The 12,877-nt window shown below is 44.5% G+C and overlaps 1 protein-coding gene across 1 annotated transcript; it reads right to left on the bottom strand.

Moving 5' to 3' along the window:
• Window positions 1-248: 248 nt before the first annotated feature.
• LOC306917910 (supervillin-like) lies at window positions 249-12,647 on the bottom strand (the record flags this gene model as incomplete). The annotated part of the gene is made up of 9 exons (XM_079530808.1): window positions 12,569-12,647; window positions 9,282-10,247; window positions 8,609-8,776; window positions 7,628-7,662; window positions 5,374-5,438; window positions 4,039-4,175; window positions 1,672-1,767; window positions 627-963; window positions 249-320 (listed from the first exon to the last, which is right to left on the bottom strand). Coding segments are annotated over exons 2-9 (1,809 nt in total), but the record flags the coding sequence as incomplete, so codon positions are not given.
• Window positions 12,648-12,877: the final 230 nt, after the last annotated feature.

Genomic DNA, 12,877 nt, shown 5'->3' with positions numbered 1-12,877 from the left:
AACACGTTGTGAGCTTGTAGATGGGCTATTTTTGGCGAAGAGATATGATGCAGACGGAAAAAGCAGTCCCAGTACAGAGCAAACTTATGTGCAATTAACTACGTCTAGAGGGTTTAAGTGGTTAAAACGGCCTCAGAGTCATTGCCTCGGGTGTACTGTATAGGCCTCTGTGGTTCAGCAGTTACTTTGCGCCTGCCGGCCGGCCACACTGTTGGCCACACTGTTGGCCACACTGGGCGAAAGCTTACTTGCAGGTGTTCTATTGGGCTGTCAGACTCAGACAGCTCCTGTTCATCACTGAGGTCTATGTCTGAGTCCTCCTGGAGCAGACACAATCACATACACACACACACGGAGCCTTTGTTCAGACCTTTTCACTTTAAAATATAGACAGAAGTGTTGAATCTCAAGCTAGCCTAAAATCTGTTTAAGTTGATTTTAATACAGTAGCTATTTATCCATAAAGAAATAAAATAATGTAAAAAGAAACCTGATGATCATAATGAGATCAGTGTGACATACCGGTAGTGTGCAGAGTTCCAAGTAAACAGAAGAAAACAGGAGTTGAAAACATCTTTTTTTTGTCCGTTACTTGTAAGTAACACAATTTATCTAGTTCCTCCTACCTGCTCCATATCGCCCAGTGTGATTGGCTGGGTCTGATAGCGGGGGTTGGCCCTGCGTTGGCGGAGGTCCCCTCTGGTTCGGGTGACTCTGATGGGGGGCTGTGCCAGGCGGTTGAACAGCGCCATCTTCTCTGCCAGGCTGAGGGCGCAGAGGTCGGGTTCATCTGACCCCGGCTGGCTCTGCTCCCGGTTGTTTCTCCTCCCCTCCTCCTCCTCCACCTCCTCCTCTGCCGGGGAAGCTCGCCTGAAGTGCTGGGCCTCCTGGACATCTTGGAGCTGCCGGGCCTCCCGCGCCTTCTCCCGGGCTGCCGAGCTCTGCTGCGAGGACGCCTGCAGGCTGGGAGGAGGAATGACAACCAGAGGAGAGAGATGTGGGGGGGGGGGGGGGGGGGGGACATGAGACTTCTGGTAAAGAGTAAACACGGAAAACACATGAGCACATGCAGGCCAGCAAGAGCCATGCAGGCATACAGTATGGGCACTCATTAATGTGTTGCAAATCGGAGAACACGTGATCATCGGGAAGATGCTATTAAACAATACCAATGACATGCAAGGTGAGACATGCCCAATGCAAACAGTGTGGCATAAGTAAGTTGCAATAGTAGATGGTCAAACACACGTGCACGCACAGTCGCACACAAGGCATTCATTATGGAAGATCATTCATAATATACATTATGCTCCACAAACACCATTATTAGAACAAGACAACATCGCTGACAAAGATCCCCAACAGGATCAGAATGTGTCTTTTGCATTAGTGCAACGGTAAAGGGATTCAGTGTCAGTCATGTAGTTTCCTCCAGTCTCACACGAGGGCGCCAAACAGCTGTTTCCAAATCCACTGAGACCTCATAATACCCAGTACTTTGAGCAGGACAAAGCCTCAGTAATGCCATCAAACACACAAAGACATATACATTAAGACAACAACGACGACGCATTCCAGAGTGAATGTCATCATGTTAGTCACTACTAAGGGTCCGTGGTGTGGGATTCTGGACCCTTCAAACCCATGCACATGTATGTGCCATGTATGTACCTGTATGGGGGCAGAGTACTGCTGACTAGCGTTGGACTAGGCACGCGTGCCACGGCAGTGTGCACAGTCACCGTTTGTGACACGGGTGGGGGGACACTACAGGGAATGTAGTCGGGCACGAAGACAAAGTCACGCACACAAAACGATGACAGAGAGAGGACACAGCACAGGCGAGAAAGACATGAAGGATGGAATTAAAAATATATACCTTCTTGCAATGGCATTCATTTATGTACCATGGAGGCATAAGTGGTTTCAGACTTTCAATCTATAGCCGGACTTATACTTTACTGTACGATGGAGTATGCGCATAAAATATAGCAAATCTACTGCATACGCTCACAGCGTTGTGACCACTGTTAACTGGCAGATCTGCTGTTTTCGGCATAAACTAAAAGTATGAATCCAGGTTCAATTTCATCTGATGATGTATGTTTTTATTAAAACCACTAGATCATTAGGTGAAATTGAACCAATTTGTTTCACACTTCATGGTTGAACGGCCAATTCATTAAAAAACAATCACCCAGTGTAGTTCAGGGATTAAACAAACGCCTGAAACCATTCAGATGTTCAACTTCTGGAAAAAATAAAATACAATATTTATTGAATAACAGTGTCGTTCACATGTAGCTTTTTTAACTATGACGTCAATAGACCCCTTTTCACAGCAGACACCTTGAACGATAAATGCAGCTGAAGAAGGAAATAACGTCAATTGCAGTTCCGTTTCATTTAAGCGTAAATGTACAGGAGCTGTCCACACTGCCATACAGAAACACTGCTCCTACAGTAAATGAAACATGTATTACTTATTACTTTCAGCTGTGTTTAAGTTTTTAACTGTCAAAATGTGCTTAGATTGATTGAATACTTTTACAGTTTGCAAAAAGCACAGAGGTACTGTACAACAATCATACAATAATGATAAAATGATAACATAAAGCCCTGAGGGCTTGTTTCCATTGTGGGTCCTATGAGTCTGTTGCAGCAGGCTACGACGACAGAAGATTAAAAACAGTTGGACAATAGATCCAAAATAATGTCATTCAGATCCAGAACTGAAAAAAGCGATGGGATTAGATTTCAGACAGACAAAGTGTGGAAACCGAAGACAGAGCTTTGAGCTTGATGACAGACATTTTAAATATTTACAGGACTTGAGGTGTGCTCAACATAACCTTCCAACCGCAATAGTGGCTCACAGTTGATGAGGCAATTCATAAATATTTATCGTGTGTGGTCAACTCTTTTTTAAAGACAAAAGAGAGAGTCTCACTCACGTGAGACAGATGCCGTGCCACTATAGATTCAAACCCGGGTTTGAATTACGATTTAATATGTGGTCACATTATAATAATAATGACTATTCGGCGAACGGTGGAACAGGAGCCCACAGCTGTAGTGAGGAGGTGAGATATACAACTGTTGCAAAGGAAAGATGTCGCACAGCTCACAGCCATGATGCAATAACTTTTCTTTATATTCATTTGACCAACGTTTCAACACAATATAAAACAGGTGTAAAAACGTTGGTTAAAAAAAAAAGTTACAACAATAATATGACTATTGACATCAATTCACACTTTACAATTTAGGGCATTAGGCATTTAGCAGACACTCTTATCCAGAGTGACTTACAATAAGCAAGCTAAACGCATCAAATGCACAGTGTTGTGCCTAGAATCTGTCTAAACTAACTTTCAAAATAATAATCTGTACATAGAAACTATGTAGGATACCAGGTAAACAATGAACCTAGCATCTGTCTAAATATCATTTTAACCCTTGCTGAGGTCTGCATGGTCGTCAAGACTAGGTCAAGTGCTAAGGGCTAAGGTGGAGTTGTCGTAGAAATTTAGATGCAAACATTTAATAATACCCCTTTATAAAAGAGTATCTCCTAAATTACACTCTGAGATTATCTCATCTATCACACTGTGGTGCTGTTTGTTTTACTGTCCCATTTGTTGAGAAGAGGCTCAAGTCTTGAGGCTATTTTGGGGGTTTGGCTGTTGTGGGAGTGAAAGCTATAAAAGATGTGATCCCATGTTACTCTGGGAGCCAGACTGGGGTTTCCATGCATGAACTGGTCATGTAAGTTTTGGCTCCTTACTCGAATAAAATCCTCATACTTCCAGACTCTGAATTCTTGTGTTGCCTCATTATTATAATTGTCTTTCTGAGCATGTGTCCTACAGACTGCCTTAACAGAGTCTGAAGAGGTGAGTCTGAAGAAAAGAGATGAGACTTCAGATTACGGCAGAACATTGGGAGTGAATATGCCGTTTTAACTGCAATGGGGAGTTGGAATGAGTGTGATTGTGTGAAGGTGTGGCGAGAGAAGAGAACTTTGCAGAGGCTTACGTGGCAGCGATGACCACCTCCTCGGTGGTGACGGGCTGGGTTTTGGAACGATCCAGGCCCCGTCTCAATCTCCTCTCCACCGCCGCGTTCTTGGATCGTGGCTGTGGGACTCCGCCATCTAAGCTCTTCTCCAACTCCTGGAGTGGGGCGGTGGATATGGAAAATCATCAAGAACGTCAAATCAATTTGCCCTCGCACTCGCAGTGAGTCAGAAGGGATATTTCAGAAGTGGAGATACTTGGATGCATTTTGGAGCATTAGTGGATTATTAACATTGACGGTAAGAGCTGAGGTTTGAGTTCGACTACCAGAGTAGATTATAATAACGTATCACAAAAGAAATTAGCTTAAAAGGTAGGCAGGTGATGACAAAAGTTACACAATTAAATGTCCCTTTGTTTTGTCAACTAAACATTTTGTATGTAATTTCAAATGTATTCCGTGTGTTTTTTGCGATTATTTTACAACAAGCATTTTCTGTTGGATGTTATGTATCGGTATGTCGTTTCAGGTTTAAACCCGAGTAATGTGTTCTTTTGTTCATACTTACCATGCAGGACAAATGTTTGGGAGGGCATCAGCCAGCAATATTGGGTCAAACCAAGTGTCATTCCTCTACGGAGGTTTCTATTTGTTCATTAGAGAAACGGTTAGATGGCACTTACACCCGCCTTCTAATGAGAGCGCAAAATCTGTCTTGGAAGAGCCACCCATCGACTAATCTAATATACGGAAACCTTCCCCGTGTTTCTTCACTAGTCCAATCCAGAAGAACACAGTTTGCCGGCCACTGCTACAGAGCTGACAATGAGGTTATATCCTTCCTTCTTCTCTGGAGTCCTGCCTCAAAGCAGACCAGAGGTAGAAATCGTTTCCCGTTAGAGTTAGACATCGTTTCCTGGTGTCATCGCTAGGGACACATGCATCAGTAAGCAGGAACTGGGGATGGCAATGAAGGACCGGAAAGTCTGGCGTGGCATTGTGAAATCCATGATCTCGACCGCGGTCGAAAAATGATGATTTGTTCATAATATAAAGTAATGTTGAGAATTAGGCCTACATATTATTTAGAGTAGACCCTTGTTGCTGTGGAACACGCCTGTATATTATCAGATCGTTTTCTCTCTTGAAAATTTGTAGACGATCGGTCAATAGGGAAATTATACTTTTGAAGTGGAAAATTGCTGTGGGCTTACACTAACACCGTCTAGCATGAAGCATAGAGTCAAAGTGGAGGAACGTGTTTTTTACAGTGATTATGCACGCGTGTGTGTGGGAGAGACAGAGAGAATGAAAGTTCAAAGGTTAGACCTGTTGTCTGGTGTTGAATCTTACCCTGAAGAGCGACCGCTTGGCTGCCACACTTAGCTTGGCTCGTTCATCCAACTTCTCCTCATCAGCTACGGAGAGATACCACCACAGAGTTAAGGACTTGGACACACCAGATCATACAACTTCTCCTCATCAGCTACGGAGAGATTACCACCACAGAGTTAAGGACTTGGACACACCAGATCATACAACTTCTCCTCATCAGCTACGGAGAGATACCACCACAGAGTTAAGGACTTGGAGACACCAGATCATATACATAAAGCGGGGGTTCCCAACCTGGGATCCGGGACACCCTCGGGGGTTGCCAAAGACCACAGGGGGAGGCACGAGGCCTTGTCAGTTGCTAACACAAAATATTGAAATAATCTTTAGAATATTCAAAAAATAAAACATAAATAGATCCATTACACTTGCCGAGCTTGTAGATAATTATTTTCACAATTCATCGTAGAAAGAAATATATAGTGTGTGAGCACACTTGTGGGGTATCTCAACTTTTGTCAGATGTAAGAAGGGAGGCTCCAAGCAAAACATGTTGGGACCCACTGCCCTAAAGCCCAGATGAATCCATAAGGACTTACATAGCATAACACACTCTTTGACTTATGGGAGAAAACAACCATATTTCTACATAAGACTATACAATTTCCATTGCAGAGACTATCATCTCATTTATGTTCATCATCCCCTCCAGCAGTGACATCTGGAAATATAGCCTCAAGCTAAACGACATTTTAACCCCCCCGCGCTATGTCCTTTCAACGATGCTACAGAGCTGAGATCCTGATTCAATACAGTCTCAACACTGTCAGGCAGAACCCTGTATCTTCATAATATGTCTTCTCTTTTGCATTCATCAATGCCCTATTTTACTGAAAATGCTAACATTTGGAAAAATGCCCACAATAAGGACACCAGGATCGAGGTGTTAAGTGACATGCCTTGTGTACAAGTACATAAGAGTATAAAAAAAGATTTAATCAAAAATAATAATAGTGAACAATTGAGATGTGGTTAGGTTTGTCTGTGGGTTTTATAAATATCTAAAGAATGAAAAGTATTAACAAGAGCCTGTGACTTAATAATAACTACATTGGATCCATTGGAACACAGGTTTTTCTTCCATTTCCAAAGGTAATATGGCATACGCCGCACATGGTTTCCAGTCGACAGCGACGATAGAGCATCCAGGGTCAGTGTGTGTTTATGAGAAGCAGATGAGACGGGTCTGCGTTCAGCAGATCTGCCGTGCTGTTATGCTACTGTGAGCACCAGTAATGAGTCCATAAAACCTCACTTCAAAATGTTGCGCTTTCCTATAAATTAACCACTTGAACCCCAGACCAGCATCCATAATATTCTAGAGGGGGGCCAAAAATAGAAAAGCTCATGACAGCATTGTTAGCTTGTGGCTCACAACGCTACAGTATGTTTGGCAAAGAGATTTGGTATAGATGGATAAAGCAGTCCAAGTACAGACTACAGAGCCAGCTCAGGTTCAGTTTACCAAGTCTACTCTAGAGGGTTAAAGTGTAAAAGAGTTGAGTCCTGCCGTCTCCACACTCATTGCGCCGATTCTTGGAAATTTGATTTGAAATGACTGGAAAAAGAATAAATGTTAATTTACATTTAGTTCAACTCCAATTTCTCTGAATCTCGATGAAATCATGCCGTTTTCATTGGCAAGTATGACATAAAAAGCCAAACTCAAATTGACAGTCAAAACTACATTTTGTTTAAGCAAGATTTTGATTGTTCCTAATGCCCAAAGCGCACCAATGCAACTGGTTGGGGATAATGGTTTGATGAAACTACTCGCAACCGTTTGGTTGCAAGGAGTTGCATGGCGAAACATTTGTGCGGTTTGGGCCTAACATCCAATGTGTTGTTCTTTACCAAAAATCTGGATGTTTCAGCCCTTTTCACTATTTTTGATAATGGGATCGATAATGGGATTGATTAATAGTAAATTATTATATTAAATGATTTATTATCGATTATTTCCTCCCTTTTTCTCCTCTACACCAAATCTCTATGCCAGAAATCGCCATCAATAGCCGATCTAGCCTATCTGCAAGCTTGTACAGTGGCTTGATTGTAGATCACTTGTAGATTGGCCATTTTCGCAGAATGTTCACCTCCAGAGGTGAATTACAATCATTGTGTATTATCAGACTATTATGTCTATACTCTATACTGTAGCTGTATTTATAAATAGAATTTCAATAAATTATTGTTTCTTTGTCCTGCTTACCTTCAGTGTTGCCAAGTTCAGAGCTGGCACAGGACCTTCAAGATTAGGAGGAGATGGAGAACAAGAGACAATCAATTAACAGAGTGTTAACACACAAATACCATCCATGCAAACGTTACCTTATCCAGTCATGTGTATGGAGAATGAGATCAGCAGTTAAAGAGAGTAAAAAGGGCTAGTACGTACTATAGAGCCAGAGGTGATATTGAGCGTGAAAGCAGCAGTTCTCTCATAAGCAGAAAATGTGTATGTTGCTGATGAGACAGCGTCTGTTAGGAGGGGAAGTTACGAGCAGGAAATCTAACGCAGCGGCCTAATCTGGAGATTTAGACGGCATTACCGAAGAAGACCGCAGCTTCTGTACACTCCAACAACAGCTGATTCATTCATTCATTCATTCAAACCCCACTGTGGTCACGTGTGATGTGGTCAATGGCCACTGCTCAGGCCCAAATACAGAGACCTTTGGGCTTTAAGTTGCCTTCTCTGTTAGTTAGACCAAAGAAAAAAAATAATAATAAACCGCAGAGAAAGAGTTTGTGTCTGTAGTACTCTTTACTAGCCTGATTCTCAGACTCTGAGCCTCCAGCTCTTGTGCGCTCAGTCGAGTGGGCGGGGTCTATGGGCTGGAAACCAGGCTGACTCTTTGCAGTACATTACATAAGAGTGTGTGACTAACTTTCTCACTGTGAGGGAGACGGAGAGAGCGAGAGATTGTTGAGTGAGTGAGTGAGTGTGTGTGGCAATGCACACACTTGTCCTGACAAGCTGGATTGCATCTGATAATACTTATCGTCTACCTCAGATTGCAGAAAGTACTGTGGAATAGCATGACGCTGATTAGCTTATTGATTAGATCAGTTAATCATAAACCTCAGCAGGATTTTAGCTTCTGTATGATTTTCACTGACATGCATGGAGGTGATCTCGTCCTCTGATACAAACACAGCCATGCATGCTCCAGTTCAGCAAAAAAAATACCTATCAGTCTCCTGGCGCTCAGCAGAGGTGATGGGCTGCGTCCTAAACCTCTCTGAGGTCTTTCTACTCTCCCCGGGAGAGATATACTGCCTGGGCCTGCGGCCCCTCTCCCTCTCCCCTCTCCAGGGGGCCTCTGAGCCCGCTGGCACCCTGTCCACCTCAACATCCCTTGGGGACCACCCAGGAGAGAGACCAAGGTGAACGGACAAGACAGCCAAGGGAAAGAGAAAAGACACGACAGTATGGTGAAATGGAGAGAGCATATTTAAAAAATAGAGGCATGGTTAGATTTTTTTATTAATATTGAACATTCCCAGATCCACTGCAACCACACCCCTGGTTTTTAAAATCGGGAAGCAGCCGGGTCATGCTGATTGTTGGCCGTTAGAGAGCGGATTATTATAGTAGTCATAATGCCACAAATACACATGGGCACACACACACAAACAACCTTTTTGTTAACCATGAGACAAACACCACAACCAACCACTGGAACGTCTTAAGTGATGAACAGATTAGAGATCGTGCAGCAGAATCATTAAGTTCATGTTAATCGCAGAGGATTTAGTCAATCATCGTTAGTCATTCATTAGCCAGGCCATGGTAGGCAACAAGCAGCGATGCGTGCTCTGTAGAAGCCAACCAGCAGACATTTGTACTGTGTACCACCTACAGCTCAGGCTTGCGGGCGGCCGGTGGGGTGGTGGCGCTCTCGATGTAGGAATGCCTGAGCCGGGCCACGGAGATCCTGGCATCCAGGTGACTCTCCCCGTTACTGAAGCCATCATCACTGGCCTGGAGCCCCCCAGCCTCTTTGTGGCCTGGGTCCTGATGCTGCGCGGGTCTCTGTCTGGCCCCCCGTAGAACTACCATGTCCGTTGTGGAGCCACTTGGCACCTTGTCGGAGGCGGCAGAGAGCTCGTGAGTCTCTCTGGGCTGGACATGGGTGGCGGTGAGACCTCGCTGGACGTAGATGGCATTCTCCCTCTCTCTGGCCCGACTCTCAGCCGCCTGTAGGCGGGAGGTGTGTTCTGCGGTTCTGGGTGAATCGGCTTCATCCTCCCATCTGGTTCTGGATCCGCTTCCTCTCGTGAAGTCGTCCTCTGCTTCGGTCTCCCTGCCCTGGCCGAGGCTTCGGGCCCTGGGCGTTCCGTGGTCATCCTCCCCCTTGCCTCTACGTGGGTCCTCTGTGCTTTTCTCTCTGCGGCGGATCTCCGAGGGCAGCACTGCTTTCCTGCTCTTTAGAAGGCCTGCTGTCTTTACCTCGTCTTCTTCACCTTCTTCCTGGGGCTGCTGCTGCTGCTGCTGCAGCTGCTGCAGCTGCTGCTGCTGCTGCTGCTGCTGCTGCTGCTGCTGCTGCTGCTGCTGCTGCTGCTGCTGCTGCAGGGCCTTGGGGCCGCAGCCAGTGGCCATGGACAGATAGCCGGGGTGGCCACCTCCCTCCTGCACATCAGACTGCCCGGACAAGTGAGGCTGGGGGTAAGCTGACCGAGGGCTCGGTGGGTCCGAGTGGTAGCGCGTAGATGTCTGGGAGTGGGACTGGTGGTGTCTCCGGTACACCGGGGCTTCCATGGCAGTTTCAAACTCAGGGCTCCTCTGGTAGCCATCCTCCCTGGCAAGTCTCTCCCTAACTCGGATTCTTCAGGGAAAGAAAGAGATGGTTACCAACATAAACATACTCCCACACACCCACACCCACACCCACACACTAAATTCATACAGTAGCTGTAGTATCTGTTGCTGGCCAACTTCCACATCTCTTTCATTTGTAGAGCCGTTATGTAAGGCTATTCTTCTCTTGCTGGCCCATTGGATACAAGCCAAGCTGACGCAGCACAACACACAATCTTTTTTCGGATCTAAAGAGATGACTGAGGGATTTATTCCAGCGCCCTTCCAGTGTTCCACAACCATTTTTAAACCATCTACCCTTCCTACTTCTGGGCAAATCAGCAAAGAGAGGGACAGAGAACTGTTAGTGTAAGCACAGTAACCTGATACAAAATCTGAATAGCCTGGGGAGTAAATAATATACGGCTAGCACTGTGACAACATCTCCTGTGGGAGTGCTTTTGTTTAATATTACTTAAACATAGTGAGCGTACAGAAAGAGAAGACAAATTAAGATCAGTATTAAATGGCAACACAGCAACAGTTTTATGACAAGTTGGGGGGGGTCAACTTGCTCCGTGGGAACCAGCGTTTAGAGTGATTGATGATGATGATGATGACGATGACGATGATGATGATGTCATCAGATGAGATGTCAGGTGAACACAGGTGAGTCTTGATATGCCAAACTAAAGCAGAGCTTCTTAAACTAGGAAATAAAACACAATGCGTGTGGTTTTCCTCAATGTCATAATTAATAATGATAATAGCACTCTGTCCTGAAGGACATCCTCAGGAACAGAGCCTATCCATTAGCACTGACAAACGACCCTTTATATATGGCGTCTTGTATTTTTTTTTTTTTATGTTACTTTCAGGGAATTTATGCTTTTATTAGACTGTCCAGTAGAGAGAGACGGGAGATGCAGAGCGAGGAGTGTCTTTGACGCATGTCAAAGACTCAAACCCATAACATTAACCCATTCTGGGCGGGAACCCCTTTTGGTGTTTTAAGCGTTACGTTAAACTTTAGCTATTGAAAAATAGCAGATCTACAAGCTCATAGCGCGCCACCGAGTGGCGCGCTATGAACTTGTAGGTCTGCTATTTTTGAAAAATCGTAAAAATGTGGCGCAAATCTTTGAATATATATTCTTTCAAAGTGAATGTTTTTAACTCGGGTCTAAATGGGTTAAGTAATTAATAGGACCCCAGCATTAGGGATGTAATACTGTATAGTGCAGCTACAGTATGCAGCTACAGTACTGAAGACAAACTTCCAGGACGTGACCTAGGTGTGTGCGTTGGCACTGCCCTTACCATTCAATTCAATACCATTCACCAGTTAACGATTCGATTCTATGATGCATCACATTTTTGAGTGGTGCAAACCACTCCAATAACCAGCTTTGTCTGTATCTATGTGTCTATGTATGTGTGTACCTGTACGTGTGTGTACCTGTACGTGGGACCCAAAGAAATGAGCATGGTTACTATGGTCACTGACATTACGTCAGACCACAGCTGATCAGGCTATATAAGACCTTGCACCACTCAGTCCACACGGGTGTGATTTTTATTACTGAACAACATGGCACAGACATACTGAACATATATTTAGAATTATATAATAGTATATACAGAATTATAATCATATTATATATAATTACATTTAAGCTTTGATTATCGATGTCACGTTGCTGCATTGATGCAGAATCGTGCACGTCCAAATCACGATGCATTGCTGAATTGATTATTTTTGACACCACTACCGTCCGTGACCCACAGTTTGAGAACCACTGTACTAAGAGACCGAGCCACCAGTTTGCCCCATATACTGTAGCACCTTTAACAATAAATACACAAAGCCTGCATGACTTTAAAAGCATTACAATATCATAGAAAATAAATATACGTGTTATTTTTTACTTTTACTTTTTTTACTTTTTAAACAGTAAAATGAAACCGGCTGGCCTGGGCCATGGCTCAGTGGTCCAGGCACCTTGGCTGGTAATCCAGTCTGGCAGTGTGCCGCGGGTTCGACTCCCGATCCCGACGGCCTTTACTGCATGTCTTCCCCCCCCCATCTCTCTCCCCATTTCCTGTCAGCATACTGTCTGTCCCTCCATAAAATATATAAAATAAAGGCGAAAGCCACAAAAAAAAACCATTTAAAATGAAACCGGCTTCACATAAGCCATTCTCAGGCCCATCCCATACGTTTAAGAACCTCTGCTCAGAAGGGTCCATGTGTTACGAGGGGGTTCCAGTTGGATCATGGGAGAATGGTGGGTGATGTAGAGAGGGACACACACACAACACCACACACCGCTGACAGATGGGTGGTACCTGGATGGCCAGTTGATAAGCGACTGGGTGTCGCCTTCAGCATCAGTCTGGAGAAACCAATCACTGCTCAGTTTCACTCCAGCACTGCACCAATGAAAACGTTGCAGGAGACAGCATACGAGTTATTGTGTGTGGGTGGCTAATGTCAACGGACACTTGCCTTCTTGTGGAGTACAAGCAGACAAGCACATACTATTGAGTTCACATTGAGCTTGGCCGGTATGATAATGGGCTTAGCGAATGGTTGACTACTCCCAAAATGGACGTTGAACTCTCTGACGGGCCATTTTTGTCGTTATTGCGGTACGT

The sequence above is a fragment of the Electrona antarctica genome (assembly GCF_951216825.1).
Source record: "Electrona antarctica genome assembly, contig: scaffold_1594, whole genome shotgun sequence".
Lineage (NCBI taxonomy): Eukaryota > Metazoa > Chordata > Actinopteri > Myctophiformes > Myctophidae > Electrona > Electrona antarctica.
The sequence above is the reverse complement of the archived record's forward strand: the minus strand, read 5'-3'. Positions and strand labels throughout refer to the sequence as shown.